At 42.5% G+C, this 20,964-nt stretch overlaps 1 protein-coding gene across 1 annotated transcript in view; it reads right to left on the bottom strand.

The window, feature by feature from the left end:
• The window catches only part of EMSY (EMSY transcriptional repressor, BRCA2 interacting), a 1,287,433-nt gene that overhangs the window by 688,664 nt on the left and 577,805 nt on the right, over positions 1-20,964 (bottom strand). Inside the window, exon 9 of the mRNA XM_044072832.1 lies at positions 20,714-20,863. Coding sequence (XP_043928767.1) covers positions 20,714-20,863 — 150 coding nt within the window. The remainder of the gene's footprint in view (positions 1-20,713; positions 20,864-20,964) is intronic.

Raw genomic sequence — 20,964 nt, 5'->3', positions numbered from 1 at the left:
CAACCGACGTCGGACCAAGACTTTGGAAATCCGGCCGAATGCGGGACCGCCTGACGACAGGATAATCCTAGTGTTATGACTGCAGCAGGGTAACATGATGAACATTAGCAAATTCAAGATGAAATTAAGTAAAATGTTTCAGAAACCGGTGTTGCTAGGAGATTTACAACCACAAAGTACAGTTTTGTACCTACCATAAATGTAGATGTTCGGGTGCTGATACAGCTGCAGTCATAACAGATGGGTTCTCCTGCCGTCAGGCGGGTCCTCGGTCGGCCGAATTCCAAAGTCTAGGTCCGGCGTCGGTTGTTGTTGCTTTCTTTCCTGATGTCAGTGCGACAGGGGTATATAAGACACAGCCAACGCCATTTTCTTCAGTCTTTCTTGCCCCAGATGTCAGGTGCCTCCAGAAGGAAGGCAATATATATATATATATATATATATATATATATATATATATATATATATGTATATAAACATGCAATGCAATATAATCAAAAATCAGTAGTTGCAAGCAAATACACCATAGAAGGATAACCCAATCAGGTTGTAAGATGAGGAGTTAGCCACTAGGTCTGTACCCAGAGGGGAAGGAGGGAGGGAAACCTGGACTGCAGCTGTATCAGCACTCGAACATCTACATTTATGGTAGGTACAAAACTGTACTATGTTCATCGTGCATACAGCTGCAGTCATAACAGATGGGTAGAATCCCAAAGCTACGCACAGGGTGGTAGGCACTAGGTGGAACTGGGAGGAGCCAGAATGCCCTGCAACACAGCAGTGGCAAAGCCTGCTCTAGTTTTGGAGTATAAAGGTAGGTGGTAGTGTTTAGTGAAGGTATGCACAGAACTCCAAGTGGCTGCCTCCAAAATATCTTTGGTAGGGACTCCTCTGAGGAAGGCTGCAGAGGTAGCTGTGGCCCTTGTGGAGTGGGATCTGATGCCTACAGGTACAGATTTACCATGAAAGGAGTAACAAAACCGTATGCAGTGGCCTATCCATTTTGAAAATGTCTGTTTGGAAATTGGCTTCCCTTGAGCTCCTGCAGCATAGGACACAAAGAGTTGCTCTGATTTCCTGAAAGGCTTTGTTCTGTCCAAATAGTAACGTAGCTGTCTATGGATGTCTAAGGAATGTAGCAGCCTTTCCCCTTTGTTTTGAGGATTGGGGTAAAAGGTAGGTAAGTGTATGGCCTGATTTAAAGCTACCCTGGATACTACCTTAGGCATAAATGACGGGTTGGTTCGTAGGGAAACCCTGTCCTGATGGAAGATGAGAAAGGGCTGCACAGCCATGAGGGCTTGTAGTTCCGAGACCCTACGAGCTGAAGTAATAGCCAGAAGGAAAGCTGTTTTCCAGGACAAATATTGCAAATCTGTTGAGGCAGCTGGTTCAAAGGGAGGCAATGTTAATTTTCTAGAATGTAATTAAGATCCCAGGCTGGTATTGGTTGTTTCCTTGGAGGTCTTATATTCTTAGCCCCTCTGAGGAACTGTCTTAAGAGTGGGTGAGAGAATAAGGGTGGATCAGTGTTGTATTCTGCAGAAATGGCTGAGGCATGGATTTTGATGGAGGAAAATGAAAGTCCACTGTTCAACAGCTCAGCTAGATACTGTAATATCTGAGGCAAATTCAGTTTTCTAGGATCCTGGCCCTTTTTCTCATTCCAAGCGCAAAGCCGTTTCCATTTTGCGGAGTAAGCTTTTCTAGTAGATGGCCTTCTGGCCTCCAAAATGACATCCTGCACCTCCTTGGAGAGTAGGGTCTGTTGTGGTGTTAAGAAATTTTCCATGCAGCCAGATTGAGTGTTTTCAGCTGACTGTGAAGAGTTTTGTAGCTGTGCTGAGTCAGGAGAAGAGGCATTAGAGGTAGGGTCCAGAGAGGAGAATGTGTTAGGCTCCTCAGGAGTGGGTACCAGTGTTGTCTTTGCCAGTCTGGAGCAATCAGTATCATCTCTGGTCTGTCTGCTCTTGCTTTCAAGAGCACCTTGGGCAGTAGAGGCAAAGGTAGGAAGGCGTAAACTGTCCGTGCTGCCCAACTGAAAGAAAGGGCGTCCACTCTCCAGGCCTTTGGATAAAATGTCCTTGAGCAGAATTTTGTCAATTGATGATTCTTGTGGGAGGCAAAGAGATCTATGTCTGGCCTTCCCCACGCTTGGATTATCTTTGTAAACACTTGAGGGTGCAACTTCCATTCGTGCGGGTCTGTCATATTTCTTCTTAGATTGTCTGCCAGCGTGTTTTCCAAACCTGGCAGGTACTGTGCTTGAAGCTCGATTTGCCATTCCAGAGCCATGTTCCAAAGTGACATGGCCAGCCTGCACAGGGGGTACGAATGTGTTCCTCCTTGTTTGTTTATGTACCACATTACTGTGGTGTTGTCTGTTCTTATCAATAATTGCCCTGGATGCAGGAGGTCCTTGAAAGCTGTAATAGCATTTATCACTGCTAGCATTTCCTTTTGATTGATGTGAAGGTGCTTTTCCTTTTGGGACCATTTGCCCTGAATGCACCTGTCTGTCGTGTGTGCCCCCCAGGCGTAGTCTGAGGCGTCTGTTGTGATGACCTGATTTGCTTGAGGCTTGCAGAATGGTAGACCTGTGTTTGTTTGGCATGCTTGGGCCCACCATAGAAATTCTTTTTGCAAACATGGAATTAGTGGCATTATTGTTTCCAAACTGTGGCTGTGTTGAGACCATAGGTTTTTTAGGTACCATTGAAGTTTCCTCATATGCAACTTTGCACATGGGATTAGAAGAATGCAAGATGCCATGAAGCCCAGAGCCTGCAGGATTTTCCTTGCAGTTAGCCTGGTACAATTTGCTAGCATCTTGAAGTACTGAGTTAGTTGCCCCTGTTTTCTGGTAAGATAAGCCATCTGGGTGTTTGTGTCCAAGTTGGCACCCAGGAAAATTATTTTCTGAGATGGTGTTAGCCTGGATTTCTCTTTGTTGACTGTGTATCCCAGAGAATTCAATAACCGTGTTACATAAGCCAGATGTTCCAGAAGTATGTGTTTGCTGTCCGCTTGGATCAGGCAATCATCCAAATAAGGGTAAATTTGTATCCCTTGAAGTCTGCAGTAGGCAATTACTGATGCCAGGCATTTCGTGAATACTCTGGGCGCAGTAGATAAGCCAAAGGGCAATGCAGAGAATTGATAGTGGATTGAACCTGCAAGAAATCTGAGGTATCTTCTGCAGCTTTGTCTGATTGGGACATGCAGGTATGCCTCCTTGAGGTCCAATGTTACCAGCCAAGACTCCTTGCCCAGCATGGGAAGAAGCTGCTGTAAGGTGAGCATCTTGAATTTTAGTGCAGTAGAAATGTGTTTAGGATGGATAAGTCCAAAATGGGTCTCCAATCGGTTCCCTTCCTTGGTACCAGGAATAGTCTGGAATAAAAACCTTGACCTTGTTCGTGAGTAGGTACCTCTTGAATAGCTTTCATGTCCATGAGCTTTGAAATTTGTATTTGAGCCTCTGCCCTTTGATTGTGTGGCAGGTTCGGCATGCCTCTCATTTTTGGAAGAGTGTGAAAATGAAATCTGTAGCCTCTGTTTATAATGTCCAGGATCCATTTGTCTTTTGTGACAATATGCCAATTTTTTGAAAATAATGCCAGCTTTCCTCCCAAGGGTGCTGCCACCTGAGCCTTGCTTGGCATGCAAAGGGGAAAGTCATTGGGTTTGTTTCCTGTATTGTTGTGCACTGTCTTCGCCACCTCTTGGTGCTGAAGATTGCTATTGTCTGCCTCTATATGAAAATTCCCTATAGAAATACAATTGTTAACTTTGTCTGACATCGGTCTGAGGCAAGAAAAGTTTCCCCAACGGGGTACTTAGCTTTAAAGAAGACTTCGGTTTCCAAATTTTCGTAATTTCAGGAGCTGGCCGACCGCACTTGAACTGCTTCTGCTTCGGCACCGCGGCAAAATGACTGAAGAAAATGGCGTCGGCTGTGTCTTACATACCCCTGTCGCACTGACGTCAGGAAAGAAAGCAACAACAACCGACGCCGGACCTAGACTTTGGAATTCGGCCGACCGAGGACCCGCCTGACGGCAGGAGAACCCATCTGTTATGACTGCAGCCGTATGCACGATGAACATCATGGGTAGTGCATAACATGCAGTGTGTATAATTTGACATACTTACACAGTTATCAGACTAAAGTACAATGTTTCAGAATCCAGTGTTGCTAGGAATTTTACAACCACAACATGGGTAGTGCATAACATGCCGTGTGTATAATTTGACATACTTACACAGTTATCAGATTATTACCTACAGGCAGGAAACATCAATAGTCCCAGAATAAGTCTGACACAGTGGTAGGCAGGAAACATCAGTAGGTCTAGAAAGAATAAGTCTGAGAAGAGTGGTATCCAGGAAACATCGGTAGTCCTAGAATAAGTCTGACACAGTGGTAGGCAGGAAACAGTAGTCCTAGAATAAGTTTGACAGAGTAGTAGGCAGGTAAACATCAGCAGTCCTACAATAACTCTGACAGAGTGGTAGGCAGGTAAATATCAGCAGTCATAGAATAAGTCTGACAGTGGTAGGCAGGAAAAGTACAGTTGTGTACACTTACCATAAATGTAGATGTTCGAGTGTATTCACTGTTGCAGTCATCACATGTGGGTTATCTGCTTGCAGTAGCCCTCGGTCAGCCTGATTAACAAGCAAAGTCTTTGGTCCTACGTCAGTTGTTGTCTCTCCTTCCGTGACATCAGGTAGTCAGGGGTATTAAAGCATGCAGCCGACGCCATTACATCAGTTTTTCTTGCCCCAGATGTCAGGTGCCCCCCTAATGGGAAGCAATAAAAAAAATAATATATACACACATATATATATATATATATATATATATATATATATATATATATATATATATATATATACACACACATACATATATATACGTACACACACACAAGGTTATACCTCCAACAAAAAAGCAAATACACCAAAAAGCTTTTAAGCCTAGTAAAGAAGAGTAGACGTATAGCCAAAAGAAGTTAGGGGGCTGGAGGGAGGTTAACCAAGACTGCAACAGTGAATACACTCTTAACATCTACATTTATGGTAAGTGTACATAACTGTACTATGGTCTTCGGGTTTCACTGTTGCAGTCATCACATTTGGGTAAATTCCCAAAGCTAAGGATAGGAAGAGGAATTTAGATAGCATTAGGACCAGCTATAAGGCCCTTTAAGACTGCAGTGGCAAAGCCAGCTCTGGATTTAGAGAAAATTGGCAAATGGTAATGCTTGGTTAAAGTAGGTACAGAACTCCAGGTGGCAGCTTCTAGGATGTCCCAGGTAGGGACACCTCTGAGAAATGCTGTAGAGGGAGATGCAGCCTTGGTTGAATGGGGTCTAATCCCCTGTGGGATAGGTTTTCCATGGTGCTTATAGCAGAAATTAATGCAATGGCCTATCCATTTAGAAATGGTTTGCTTTGAAATAGCCTTCCCCTCTGTCCCTGCAGCAAATGCCACCAGCAGTTGTTTAGATTTCCTTTGAGGTTTAGTCCTGTCAAAGTAAAATCTAAGTTGTCTGTGCACATCTAAGGAGTGCAGTATGCATTCCCCTTTGTTCTGTGGATTAGGAAAGAAGGTTGGCAAATGAATGGACTGGTTAAGAGCCACAGTGGATACCACCTTGGGCATGAAGGAGAGGATGGTTCTGAGGTACACCCTGTCCGCATGAAAGATGATGAAAGGCTCCACTGCCATAAGGGTCTGTAATTCTTGCTGAAGTGATGGCTAAAAGGAAGGCTGTTTTCCAAGAAAGGAATTTTAAATCTGCACTTGCAGCTGGCTCAAAAGGAGGAAGAGTGAGTTTCTCCAATACAAAGTTAAGGTCCCAGGATGGAGTTGGGGCTCTCCTGGGTGGTCTTAAGTTTTTGGCCCCTCTGAGGAACAGCTTGGGCAGTGGATGAGAGAAAAGGGGTGGTTCTGTGTTATAATGAGCTAAAATGGCTGAGGCTTGAATTCTGATGGAGGAAAAAGAAAGGCCCTTGTGAAGCATCTCAGTTAAGTACTAAAGAATCTGAGGTAAGTTGGGCGCTGCTGTGCCCATCCCTTGAGATTGGTTCCAGGCACAGAATCTTTTCCATTTTTCAGCATAAGATTTTCTAGTACGAGGCCACCTTGCCTCCAAAATGATATACAACACTTGTTTACTGAGGGATGGTAATGGAGAGATTAGGTAATTAGCCAGGCTGCCAGGTTCAGGGTTTGAAGCGGAGTGTGCAGAATCTGGTTCTCCTGCTGTGACAACAGAGTAGGGGTCTGAGGCAGGTGCCATGGAGCCAGCAGTGACACATTGTGCAAGAGGGGGTACCAGTGCTGGCGTGGCCAGTCTAGTGCAATCAATATCGTCCTTGGTTTGTCCTGTTTGATCTTTAGTAGTACTTTGGAGAGGAGAGGCTGGAGAGGAAAGGCATAAACTGATAGATTTTTCCAACTGAAGGACAGAGCCATCCACTTTCCAAGCTTGTTTGTGGGGAGTCCTTGTGCAAAATTTGTCAAATTGGTAGTTCTGGGGGGAGACAAATAGGTCTATATCTGGGCTCCCCATTTGTTTGTCAACATGTTGAAAGTCTTTGGTTCCAGTTTCCACTCGTGTGGGTCCATGAGATTTCTGCTTAGTTCATCTGCCAGTGTACATAGTTTTCTTGGCAGGAATTGAGCTTGTAGGTGCACTTGGTAGCTCAAGACTGTGTTCCACAGAGCCATGGCTAGTTGCAGAGGTGGTAAGAATGGGTATCCCCCTGCTTGTTTATGTACCACATAACAGTGGTGTTGTCTGTCTTTACCATTAATTGTCCTGGAAGAATGTGGTCCTTGAAGGCTGTCAGAGCATTCTGTACAGCTAACATTTCTTTTTGATTGATATGCAGGCGCATTCGACTTGGTTTCCATTTGCTCTGAATGCACTTCCCTGCCAGGTGAGCCCCACCATGCATAGTCTGATGCGTCTGTTGTTAGGGTTTGGGCGGCAGGGGGTAGAGTGAATGGTAGCCCCTTGTTTTGGTGGCAGGCCTCTGCCCACCAAAGGAACTCTAACCATAGGCAAGGTATGATGGGAATCATTGCTTCTAGATCCTGAGAATGTTGACACCATAGGCTTTTTAGATACCATTGTAGTTTCCTCATATGCAGTCTTGCATATGGAATTAGTAGAATGCAGGAGGCCATAGACCCAGAGGCTTGCAGTATTTGCCTTGCAGATAGCAGGGTTTTTGTGGCCATTAGTTTGAAGTAGGTTGTCAAATGAATATGTTTCTCTGGCATGAGGAAAGTCAACTGGGAAGTTGTATTCAAGCTTGCTCACAGGAAAATAATTTATTGACAGGGTACCAGGTGTGATTTATTTTCATTTATGGTGTGCCCCACACAAGTTAGCACCTTTTGTACAAATGCCACATGATTCAGAAGTATGTCCTGGCTTTCTGCCTGAATTAGACGATCGTCCAGGTATGGGTATATTTGAATATTTCTTTGCCTGCAAAATGCAATGACTGGAGCTAGGCACTTTGTGAATACCCTGGGTACAGTAGATAAGCCAAAGGGCAGTGCAGAGAACCAAGTGCATGTAGCCTGCTTTGAAGCATAGGTATCTTCTGCAAGACTCCCTGATAGGGATGTGCAGGTAGGCTTCCTTTAGAGTGTTGCCAACCAGGCATCTTTGCCTAGCATAGGAAGCAACTGGTGAAGAGTTAGCATCTTGAATTTTGGAATCATCAAAAAGATGTTTAAGGTAGACAGGTCCAGGATAGGACGCCATGAGTGGTCTTTTCTGGGTCCCAGGAAAAGTCTCGAGTAGAAACCTTGTACCTTTTCCTCTTCTGGTACAGTTTGAATAGCCTTTAAGCTTAAGAGCGAGAGAGTACTTGCTTTTGAGCCTCTGCCCACTGATTTGGGGGTAGACCTGGCCAACTGTTTGGGGTTGGTAACGTGTGGAAGTGAAATCTGTATCCTTGGGAAACAATGTTTAAAACCCATTTGTCCTGGGTAATGAGTTCCCAGTTTTTTCCATGCAGCGCAATCTTTCCCTCTAAGGAGCAGTCAGTTGAGAAGTGCTTGGAAGTTTTAAAGTCAAGTCATTGAGACAGTTTACCATAGGGGGGAAGTCTTACTACTCCTTGATTTGGAAGTGGGAGCCCCCCCCCCCACTGCTTAGTCCTGTGACTACCCTGGGACTGAAACCTGGGTGTTCTGCTAGATCTGGGTTTGGACTGAGAAGGCCTGGAAGAGGCAGGAAAGGACCAATTCTTAGAGGGCCAATGCCTACTAAATCTTGGAGGTTGTACTTGTAGGAATTCTTTAACAGTTTGCATAGATTTAGCTTTTTCCTCCATCTTTTTAAGAACTTATTCTGCTTTGTTGCCAGACAGGCGGTCCTGATTTAAGGGAGCATCCAGTAATTTAGCTTTAACATGATCTGGCAAGGATTGCTCCTTAAGCCAAGCATGCCTTCTAAGTACAGACCCAGTGACAGCAGCCCTGCAAGATGCTTTTAGTGAATCAAAACCACATTGCAAAGTATGTTTTCCAACCTGTTCAACAGAATGCATTAAATCTTGCAAATCCTTATTTTTAGCACAATCAGGAATCAACATCCTTTTCTGTTTAAGCAATCCAATAATATGCTGCTGATACTTTAATATATGAATCTGGCAGTTTAAGGCCCTAATGGCCAAAGTTGCAGAAGTGTATATCTTCTTACCCCATCTATCCAGCAGCCTGGAATCTCTATCAGAGGGGGTAGGATTTCTGGCAGTAGTAGCCTTAATGCCCTTGGGTCCCTGTGAAATGGTCTCAGGATCCGCAGTAGGATTTTTAAAAAGGAACTTGAGAGAGTCAGGAACCTTCTAATATCTATCAGGTATTCTGGGAGCAGGAGGTGGAGTCAGGGGCCAAGCTAGATTCTGAAAAGGCATCATCACCAATGTCTAGTACAGGATGGATAGCTAAAGGCCTGTGCTGGGGCAGGAGTAAGAAATCCCTAAGCCTCTTTTTAACTTCCCTAAGAGTATGCAAGATTTCACCAAAAGAGAAATCCTCGGGGGGGGGGGGGGTCAGAGGGAATAGAGTCCTCAGCATCAGAATCCTCATAGGTAGATAAGGGTAAATCCTGGTCATCAGAAGAAAGAGAAATTTCAGAATCCTGATCAGAAGTCTCATAAGCAAACTCAGTCCTAGGTCTCTTACAGGGAGAAGGTTGGCTTCCCCTGATTAAAGTAATAAGGTCTTCAGTCGTTCTTATCATTTGTTTTTTAGGCATAGAGGCCTAACCATACGGTCTTGGCATCGGTTTTCTAGGCATGGTTCGAGTTTTAGGCCTTAAAGAAGAAGATGGCGTTGGTTTAATATGCAAGTCAGTAGGCCTGAATTCACCCTCAGAACCCAGTGTCTGCACAGCAGCTCTGGACCCATCCAAGGTACAGCCATCCACAGGTTCCACAGTTGAAGCATCTCGCGGCATACCAGACTCCGAATGGGTCTCCATAGAGGCCTGCGAATCTGAAGTAGCAGGTATCAGGGGCTGCGAAAGCGCCTCACTAAGTACCAGCGAACTGGTGACTGGCTTAAGAGAAGCGTTGTCAGCAGCTATGGACCTAGGTGGCCTGTCTCTGTCTCTATCTTTGCGTTTTTTTGAAAGCCGGTATTCAGATGGCTTACCAAAGACATATCTGGATAATTGAACAGAGTACCAAAATATTTAGAAGAGTAAATATACAGACGACGAATAGTTTGTTGTTTAAATAAGGCACAAAACCGACAGCGAGGTATGTCGTGGTCAGGGCCTAGGCAAGGAATACAGTACGAATGGAAATCTTTATGAGGTGTTTGCTTTCCACAAGAAATGCAATTATTTACTTTTACTGACATCGGTTTAGAGCATGAAAAGGTTTCCCCAACGGGGAACTTGGCTTTAGTTGAAGACTTTAGTTCTGAAACTTGAAAACAAAAATTTCAGGAGTTGGCCGACCAGCACTTGCGAACTGCTTCTGCTTCGGGTACCACACGGCAAGAAAGACTGATGTAATGGCGTTGACTGCATGCTTTATACCTCTGATTACCTGACATCACAGAAGATGAGACAGCAACTGACGCAGGACCCAAGACTGTTAATCAGGCCAACTGAGGACTACTGCAAGAAGATAACCCAAATGTGATGACTGCAACAGTGAAACACGAAGATAATCATCAGCAGTCCTAGAGTAAGTCTGACAGAGTGGCAGGCAAGTAAACATCAGCAGTCCTAGAATAAGTCTGACAGAGCGGTAGGGCAGGAAACATCAACAGTCCTAGAATAAGTCTGACAGAGCGGTTTTGACCCTCCCTTCTAGCCTTTCCTTCAGTATACCTTAACACTGAAATATTCTTTCTTTCCACTCATACTGCACCCTCTTTTAAGAAACCTCAATTGTACCTATGGATAAAATTGCTTGAGTTAATGTCTGTGTGTATATGTGTGTGTGTGTGTGTATATATATATATATATATATATATATATATATATATTGCGTTCTAACATTATTGCTTATTCATGTCTGAATACAGAGTGTTCTAACATTGTTTATTTTTCATGTATACACAAATTGCACTGCGTTTTTATCGTCTTTGTAATCGATGTAAATTTGTAATTTTGCTATTGTACTTCTGGAGCTTTGCTCCTCGGACCTCCGTTGAAAATGCGTACATACCCAGTCGGACTTTCCCTGTTTTAGCCTATCTGAAAACTGAAAAACAAAAAATACTCTTGTTTTTTTCCTTTTCTAATAGTTTGTTCCAGGATCATTTTTGCTGATCCCTGGCTTTCTTCTTTGTCTTTTTTTCTCTTTTCTTGTTTTGGTCAAGGGCCTTTTTCTACTCAGTGGAGTAGGAGTACTGACTGCCCGTTTGTCCTCAGAGAGGTGGTTTAAAGGCAGTAACTTGTAGTTTACAATATTTTTGGTCATTTCCTGTCTTTTCCAGCCCTCAAATTTTCCTTACTCTATAAATACTGATCTAACTGAAGCGATCCTATAACGATCCCTCTCTCTAGACTTGACTCTACTGTATTCTCTATCTGTTAAACCTAGCACTTGCTCCTAGTACTTGCCATACCTGATACGGCACTTTGATATAGATAGTTGTCAAAAAGGTAACCCCCATTTCGTCACCCACCCACGTCCCCGGAATTTAAAGTTTTTTGTCTATCCTTCTAGCATGTCGAGGATGAGTTGCTAGTGTCCCTCTCCTGCTCAGCTGGTGAACTTAAATATTGAGGCACGTATTGGCAACCTCATGTATGCCTCAGACACCCTCTCCCTCCCCACAAAAACACAAATATGATAGAGAGATGCAACTATACACAAACTGGAGGCTGAGCTGTCATTCAAAGGGGAGTGTTGTTCTCCTCCGGGATGCGTTGGACAAGCCACGCCATCAAGGGGATGGATTGCACCTTTGTACCTGTCACCGACTCGGATATTAAAGGCTCTTGCCTCAAGGCTCCTGAGAGCACCCGCTATCAGGTTTTACCTCATATCATGCGTTCCGCCCCCGCCCCAAAACAATACCAAGAAAAAGAGGGGGTATCCATATTCATACCAAATTGCACACAGCCCCCAAACATCTCCAGCACCTGATGGTTTCCGGCTGTGTGCTCCACGAACTCAATGAAGAATTCATGCCTTTTAACTTTCGAACGCAAACCAAACAGGTCCATGCAGTCCATACATCAGTCCCTACTAAGACGTTTCGATAATACCTTTCCGGGTATCAAAGTACAAGCAAACACAGGAGGGTTATGGACATCTGACACAGATATCCTTCAGAAGGGTCTCACAGAAACGGATAACTAAAGTTAAATGCCAAAATATGCATAGTCATACCTGGCAATCCACTGAGCACAGAAGAAGTTATCAGGGACCTGGGGACCCAGGTTGATAGTCTGTCATTCGACACCCATGTAGCTAAAGTAGTTAGGAAGACCTTCTTCATTACCCACCTTATCATGAAGGGATTCTCATCTAGATCAACTCATCACTCATCAGACCAATGATAGAGTACAATGCCCCATTCGAATGTATCTGACCGTTCCTCACCAAAAGGATAAAGGGTCTCAAATATTCAGTTTACACGCTTGCTCAGAGGTGACAGATTTGATGAATATGCTTCACCTCAAAAATCTAGATCCATCAGAGCCACAAACCGTATAACGGCTATTAATAGGGCGTGCTGGAGGGATAGATTCATCACCCAAAGACTCCCTATGCTGTGGAACAAAATCCCGGTACATGAATGGATGGGAGATCATATAATACCCCAGGGATTACCGCAAAATAATGGGTATAGTTCCCAAACATAAAGGGGGGTGGCGTAGCCACAAAACGATGGGCTAGGCTTGTAAATGCCCTCGGGCAGATAGCCTAGTATGAACCTATGAACCTATGTAAACAAATGTCAAATAAATAAACAGTACTTCTGTGGAGTGCTGACTACGTACTGGGAAGGGTCTTAGGATGGGGTCACAATTTTGAGATAAAGAAAAATGAGAAAGCAGTCAGAGCGCTATGCTGCTTTGGTTACAGCTGGGCAATGGTAGATGGCAGTGGATGGAGAAAGCAGCCAGAGCAGTATGCTGTGTTGGTTAAAGCTGGGCAATGGTAGATGGCAGTGGATGGAGAAAGCAGCCAGAGTGGTATGCTGTGTTGATTACAGCTGGGCAATGGTAGATGGCAGTGGATGGAGCAAGCAGTCAGAGCGCTATGCTGTGTTGGTTACAACTGGACAATGGTAGATGGCAGTGGATGGAGAAAGCAGTCAGAGTGCTATGCTGTGTTGGTTACAGCTGGGCAATGGTAGATGGCAGTGGATGGAGAAAGCAGTCAGAGCGCTATGCTGTGTTGGTTACAGCTGGGCAATGGTGGATGGAGAAAGCAGTCAGAGCGCTATGCTGTGTTGGTTACAGCTGGGAAATGGTGGATGGCAGTGGATGGAGAATGCAGTCAGAGAAGTATGCTGGGTTGGTTACAGCTGGGCAATGGTGGACGGCAGTGGATGGAGAAAGCAGTCAGAGTGGTATGCTATGTTGGTTACAGCTGGGCAATGGTGCACAGCAGTGGATGGAGAATGCAGTCAGAGTGGTGTATGCTGTGTTGGTTGCAGCCTGGCAATGTTGGACGGCAGTGGAAGTGGTTGGGGCAGTGAGAAAGTTTCATCTCACATCACAGGATAAATAAGACTAATATAGCTGCAAAGCATTAAGGTCATCATCTTCATTGGTTGAATATTATATTGGTTTATTCTGAAATTTGCAATGGGCTGCTTCAAGTAGATTTTTTTTTTTAGTACAGAATGCAAGTAAAGAGTATATCACCTAATTAGTGATACGCCATTGTCTCTTTCGCCTACTAGTAACTCTCCCTCATAAGGTTTGCTCTACTGCAGTAATCTACTCTTCTCACTCGTATGATCTTTTGCTTAATACAAGTTCTCCTTCCAACTACTCACTCATGCCCTTCACCTTTTATTTTTTTGCTCTGGTGGTTACGTCAGGTGGTGCCATGGTGGTTTTCCATTTGGCTAAGCTGCACACAATGACGCACACACTCAGGCAGCAGCAACAGGCCAGCAGGAAGCCCTTTAACAGTCACAGAGTCGCATATCTAGATGCGGAACAGTCCGGGAAAATAGCAGCAGGAACCCCGGGCCAAGAAGACAAATATAAAGGACAGGTACTTAAGTAACTGATTTATTTTAATAAATATAGGAGTGCATAGAACCATTTTACTGAAAAGGTCGCTTGGGTGAACGTTTCATTTTGGTGCTTGTACACATACTAGGAATGCTAATGAAGGGGTCACCTGGGCAAATGATTCAATTTGGTGCTTGTGCACACCTCACCATTTTACTGAAAGAGTTGCTTGGGTGAATGTTTCCCTTTGGTGATTGTACACACACTAGGAATGTTAATGAAGTGGTTCCTTGGGCACATGATTCATTCTGGCGCTTGTGCACACCTCAGCATTTTACTGAAGGGGTCACTTGGGTAAATGTTTCATTTTGGTGCTTGTACACATATTAGGAATATTACTGAAGGGGTCACTTGGGCAGATGTTTAGTTTTGGTGCTTGTGCATACTGCATCTGGACATTTTATTGAAGGGGTCTCTTTGGGAAATGTTTCATTTTGGTGCTTGTGTGTACCTGGACATACTAATGAAGATCCTGCTTGGGGAAATAATGTGTGTCTCAGGGAAGTGCTTGGTCAGACTGCTGAAGTAACACTGGGCAAAATAATTGTGTCATTTTAGTTCTTGTGCATACACAAAACAAACTAATTAAGGGGGTTACTGGGGAAATAATTAATTTGTGTCTCAGAGAAGTGCTTTTGCATAACTGGACAAACAAGTTTGTGGATTGCAGCTAGAGTATCAAAGGTGAGGCATCGCTTTTAACAATGGATGCGAGTATCATCCTTTTCACTTTTTGTATGACAATGATGTGTACTATGTGAGGGGGGTTGGTAAAGTCAGTCGGCTCCAGGCAACACAAACTCTAGCTACTCTATTGGTTCACCAACAGCAGAATTACCAAAGAAACTGAACAAAAATACAAGAAGTATGTGACCCTGCTCTAATCTATTAAAACTCAACAAAAAAGTCATTAATTGATGTTAATGAAATAAAATGCAATGTGTTCCATACTTTGTTTTTCAGTTCAATTCAAAATTATTATTAAAAGTAAGGTAATTTATTTGGTGCACTATGTTAAGCCTGGTTATCAGAGCACATATTTTTCTGTTGTAAGTCACTGATTTTTCCTTTACTTTTGTAACACAGCAGCACACATGATTGAACTGTATTTTTTTTTAAACAAATGAATACGTAAAGAAACGTTTCTCTTTTGTTCGGGGGGGGGGGGTGGCGGCATTCTAGCTGAGTCAAGATAGGCATTTTCCGAATTTTTGACACACCGAGCCCAAAAGGTTCACCATCACTGATCTAATTCATCTCCTTTACATACGTGGTGTTGGAAGTTTACTTTGAGTAAGCCAAACGCAGTCGTTTACAAACTTTAATGGCAGCAAGGGATTCTGGGTTATTGTCCAGTATGTGCCAATTATCTGGAAAAGAAAATATTTTTACTGTATCAAAAAATCATTTCTCTTGCCTTCCCAGAATTAAGCATAAGTTGTGCATTGTCTACCAAGAAGGAAAGTAGTTCCTTTCTCATCAGTTAGTGAGGAGAGGCTGGATCTGTAAATGTCTATATCGTCTGTGCATATGACTATTCACAGTTTGGGTGAGTTACACACTTATAGGTATGAAAAGTGAAAATTCAAGCAGTAAATTGAAAGGCGTGGAGTCTGACACAAATCTCTTACAGAGATATCCCCTAACCCAAGGGCAACCATATTGCTAAAGCTAACAGAAGGGCAATGACAACCATGGAACGGCTAAACAACATTAAAAAGTTTACTGTTATAAATAAATTAGGATCATTTCATCTGCAGGTTATAGGTTGAGTGCTACCACTTAATTTAGTTTACATCCTAAGTTCTTAACCGGCCTGTTCCATAGAATCCTAATAGAGTCAATGTCCCAGTAGAATTCAGGCCTCTGCACTAACACTATTTAGCAGCCATGTCCAAGTTACCTGCAGGAATCATCACGACAATGTAACTGCACAAAGCACCTCACATTTATCTCAGACTTCAGATGCACCCGTGACCCCCCTACCAAAGTGTAATCATGCCACAACAGCCCACAGGCAGCATTATGACAGTAGACAGTGCTTTCTGAACTGCTAGAGCCGTTTGCCTAAGAAAACATAGTTGCGCCTCAGATTCCCACAGGCAAATGTAACATATGGACAGTGACTGCTGCTTTTGGCTCTCCAGGAGCTGTAGTCTGTCTAGCAAATTACAGTCATGACCCTTGTCACATTCAGACTGCATCAACACACTGACCAGTATTTTCCAACAAAGGATGTTGTTGTTCTTCCTGCACTTAAACACAGCTTTCATCACTCATCTGTCTGGAACTGCCACTATCCTCACCCCTTAAATATCAGTTCTCGCTTTTACATTGAAAAACAATCATCTGATATATCAGGTACAGTGCACTGTGTCCTACCTGTCTGCACAGCAGATTGCAATGACAACTGACCTTCGGCTGCCATACCAAGCTCTCTATTATTTAACCCCTGTAACTGTGCTTTTGGAAACAAATACTTCATTGAGACTCTCTCTTGCTCAATGCCAGCTAATTATTTACACCATTAAAACATTACATTGCAGTTTTACTGCCTATAGGTTTAGATTATCAGCTATCTCTGCCCTGAGAAAGGGCTGCACTTTAACTCTATAAGCACATTTCTTACAAGAAATGTTGAAATTTGACATACTACACATTTTGGTGTTAACCTTTATGTGAAATTATACTTCCAATACATTACTATTAACACTTCCGTACTATGATTTAAAAGCAGTATGTTAACAGTATTTCCCGGCGGTGTAAACCTTGGCTCGAGATTATTGTTGCTGCTGAAGCGACAGCCCGATCCCATGTACAAAATGAGAAAAAAGGGTTGAGGATGGATGTTAACAGTATGTCTTACATAGTATATACTTCATGTGGTTTTCCTAAATTTAGTTTAATGTTCACTTTTTTGAATTCCACATATTTTCAAAAATGCTTTGTGATAATGCACTATAAAGGATGAACAGGCAAAAAAGTCTTCCATTGCGCTAGAAACTAACTATATGTTTTTTCCAGTCTGTTTTAATTGATAGGCCATCTTGTCTAAATCCTGCACATACCCCACTGAGCAACCTCCAAAGCTTGATATATGGAGAATACAGAAGCCCTGTGCATGGGAGTACTGGACATCTAGAAAATCAGTTAACTTTTCAAACTTCCAACAGAACAGTCCTTTGTAGGCATGAAGGGAAAAGGAAAAAAAAAAACACAAACAAGCTCTTGATATCAGGATACATGCCAAAACAATGATGCAGGCAATAGTGGTTCTAAAAGAGAGGAGTGGTTGTGTTGAATTCTGACCACTACAGAAGGATAACTTGTGTTTCCTTGTAAGGTCATGCAGTGAGCCATAAAACCTGGATAAGTAAAAATATGTCAAAGGCAGACCTAAAATTTTCAAAAATGTTAAGATGTTAGAAGGCAACAACAGTGCTGGATGAAGGCACAGTGCACAATAGGCCCTGACTAAAGAACTGATAAAATGTCCCAAAAACGAATTCTGGACAAACTGTGGAAGCCAAATGTTAATGGGCATTTTACACAGTAGGTATATAACAGTGGCCATATAGTAGCATACATCAAGTAAGTATTTCGCTGTGTGTGTGGCGGGGGTCTCTACTATCAGATCCAGTGGAAGTCTGCAATAACGTCTACTGGATCTTAGCCTCAGAAGGACTTTTAGCTCTGAAGCCACAAGAGGGCAGCAGATCTAGATTACAAAATATGTACAATAGCGTAAACTAGCCAATGCAGTCCGTCAGTTAGTTGGCAGCACACAGGATTATGGCTCTGAGGTGTTTGTCAGCTCTGTTTCCTGAAAATAAAGGTGCAGGGTTCAATTCTTTCCATCTCTAGTTGCCTATTCTGCAACTCTGAGAAAATCACTTAAGACAGTGCTCTGGGGTCCCAGGTGATGAAAAAGGGATACGTGTACAATGGGGGTCATGAAAAAGGGATACTTGTGTACAACGGGCTTAACCAGCTAAATGTAACAAAAAGGAGCAAGACCTGTAAAGCCTGAATCCAGTGGGGGACACGTACCAAGAACCAAAGATGTACGCTAAAATGTCAAAACGCAAATATTACTTTACATTCTGATATTACTTTACATTCTGAACATTTGCTAGCTGCACTATTTCACAGTCAATATGAATAAAGCAAAGTCTGTGCTTTGACATTATTACTGATTTAATTTATTTAATTTTATTTAACCAGCTAGATACAACCCAAGTTTGAGCAGTGCTTGGGGTACGTGGAGTACTTGAAGGAATTTTGGGAAAGGAGAGAGCAAACAGTTAAATGTCAATTAAACTAAATGATCTTGCACATCTGTTAGCTGTATGACTTCAGTCATTAAAGTTAGGTAATACTGATATTTTAGTTAAAAAATCAAGTTACTCATAACACCAAATGTGCTTCCCTGTTACACCTGTCATAAATGGAACCCCCTTTCAAAAATCCACATTTAAAATTTTGCCATCAATGGTAAATTTTTTGCCACTTAAGTAGGCAATCTCCTGTTTACTCTCACATGATTCAAAATTTTTGATATTTAAGTGCATGTCATTTCCTATCTGTAACGGTCTCGAAGTCCTATACTGATGAAATACTTGCTGTTAATTTACTAACGTCTCTTGGCTATTTGAAGCATCTTGATTCAAAGTGCCTTGGAACTGCTGATAGTTTTGTTTTTGAGTTTAGTACACCAGCATTGCTAACCAGATGAAATGTGAATGTGTTCATGGAGTTCAAGTTCAATTCATTGCAGCACCACAGTGGGGGGGATGCAATAAATGCATGATCAGCAGAACAGGGCTATCTCTACATAGTGCCATCTGCCAAATAACTACAGTGGGCTGTAACACATACTAAATCAGGTAAAACATGGCAAGAATCCCATGGATGGGAACTCTCTGAAGTGCTAACAAGGAGGTTAAGCAGCTACTGATCTGACCACACCCAGTCCACAATTGCATGAACTACTGTGGAACACATGATCTGTGGCAAACATATAAATACACAAAGGTATGGAAATTAAACGGCAGGGTCTCTTGAGCGGCTAGAGCTGCTTTAGCACATGTCTGCTGATGGCAGTCAAGATTCCAGTGGGTAATGACAGAAAGCAGAGCTCCAGTGATGCAGATCTTCTTTGGTGTGCATTGGAATGTCCTCATACACTTCAGTACTAATGATTATGTCAAATAAACATATATCGGTTACATACGACTCTGGAGGCAGATGACTAATGATAAGAAGGAACCCAAGCAATAAAAATGTTTAACATCTCCAGGGAGACAAGAGGAAGAGAAAGGCCAAAAGGCAGTGATTCAGAAGGCAGAACCATGATACACTGTTATCAATGGGACTAGATTGCTGGAATCATAAAAGCTATAATGCTTGCTGAATGTGTGACTCAACAACTGACATTTCGTAAGGGAGACGTTCTTTAAAATAACCACTACATGCAGCCATGCTTCCTGAAGGTGACTTCTGACTACAGCATTTTCCAGAGGTTGGTTTGCTGCCTAATGGCAAAAGTGAATGCAGTTTGAAGGCAATACGGAATGCAGTTAATTGACCTGGAAGTGACTTGCATATCAAGTTCTTGTACCTTTCTATCTAGGGGAAAAGACGAACTACAATCTTCCTGTATCTATGTACCCATTTCAGGTAAAACCTGATTTGGTGATGAATAAGTAAGGCATGAACACCCCCCCCTCCAAAAAAAAAAAAAACCCAAAAAAAACAATGCTCTTGCAAAAAAACAGGGCTAAATGGACTAGTTTAAAAACAGTTCAAAAAACTATTTCTGGAGGTAGTGAGATTAGTCTAAAAGAATAGCTAATCCTTTTAAATGGCCAAACAGAGTTTTGTACAGACAAGAAGTTATGACGTAGAGGTTCTGGGAGAAGCAGTGCCAGGAGTTGAGACTAGTCTCATCTTATGAAGGAATGTCACAGCCATTGAAGCAGTTGGCATAAACAGCAGGAAGACACAACTCGGCCACAAAATTCTACTGTCATGGAGGAAAGGTTCTTCAAAGGACTGAAAAGCTGCAGAAACCAAATGTGCCTTTATATGCATTGTGTAGACTTACAACATGGGAAGTGGCTGAAAGGAAGTTGTACCAGCCACCATTGTGCTTAACATACTAAAAATAAAGTACAACAAATTAAAAAGCAAAAGAAACGCAGCTGCCTCCTTTTGTATCATGACATTGGAGACAGTGCTTGACTAGACTCATGATGCAGAAGAAAAAAGTCCTGCAGACTGGTGAGCACAATACTACACTTTTAAATAAAAAAAATGCTAGAAATCACATTATTTGAAATGCCCGTGTTCTGCAAGACAATCTAGCCAAGTGTCGCAAAAGTTGATATTGCTCATAAGTATATTTAAAGATTCTGATAACACCAATATCAGAAGTACAGCACATCTTACTGGACAATAAAATCCATAAGTAAAACTGCACTTTAATAACGGAAATACTTATGCAACAATGTGAAAAAACAAAAAAAAACATGTCTAAGGTAAGCAAACTTCCAGGCAGGGGAAAACAGGTGGCGGGGGGATTTTAAATTATTCGATGGGTGATATCAAAATTCAGCAACAGCAGCTGCAAAGCAAATTCTAATAACACATTTGATTTCAACACTGTTGCAGAATGTACAAATCCTCACACCAATTACCAGCTTTCTTTCTATTACTAATCAGCATGCCACATGGAAGACATTTACACAGCAAGAGAGTTTGGAAAGACATTAAGTAAACTTACAACCCATAACCAAGATGAGGAACGACACTCCATTCCAAAAGACCTACAGCAAAGTTGATGAAGCAAAAAAACTTGAGAGAAACTCTGAATCCTGTAAGGCACCGTTCTCCATCTGTCTTTTAATAACCTACAAGTGGAAGGTGATTAGCATCCACCAGACCCACCTTACCTGTAGGGCTCGTTACTAGTTTGGTCGTCATGATCGTTCCATTGCTGCTGACCACCATGATCGGAGATGTGCTACTGCTAGATATTGTAGCGGTTGCTGGCTTTGGAAGAATTTTACTGGGCTGCATTTGCTGAGTGATAATTTTGACCCCTATAAAAGACAGATATCCAAATAATCAAAAAGAAGATTAACTATAATTTTCAACAGTCAGATACTTTAACTGATGAGTAATTGCCATTGAGTAAAGAACG

This window comes from Protopterus annectens, chromosome 5.part1 (genome assembly GCF_019279795.1).
Source record: "Protopterus annectens isolate FY-2018-M chromosome 5.part1, PAN1.0, whole genome shotgun sequence".
Lineage (NCBI taxonomy): Eukaryota > Metazoa > Chordata > Ceratodontiformes > Protopteridae > Protopterus > Protopterus annectens.
This window is presented reverse-complemented; position numbering and strand designations above follow the sequence as displayed.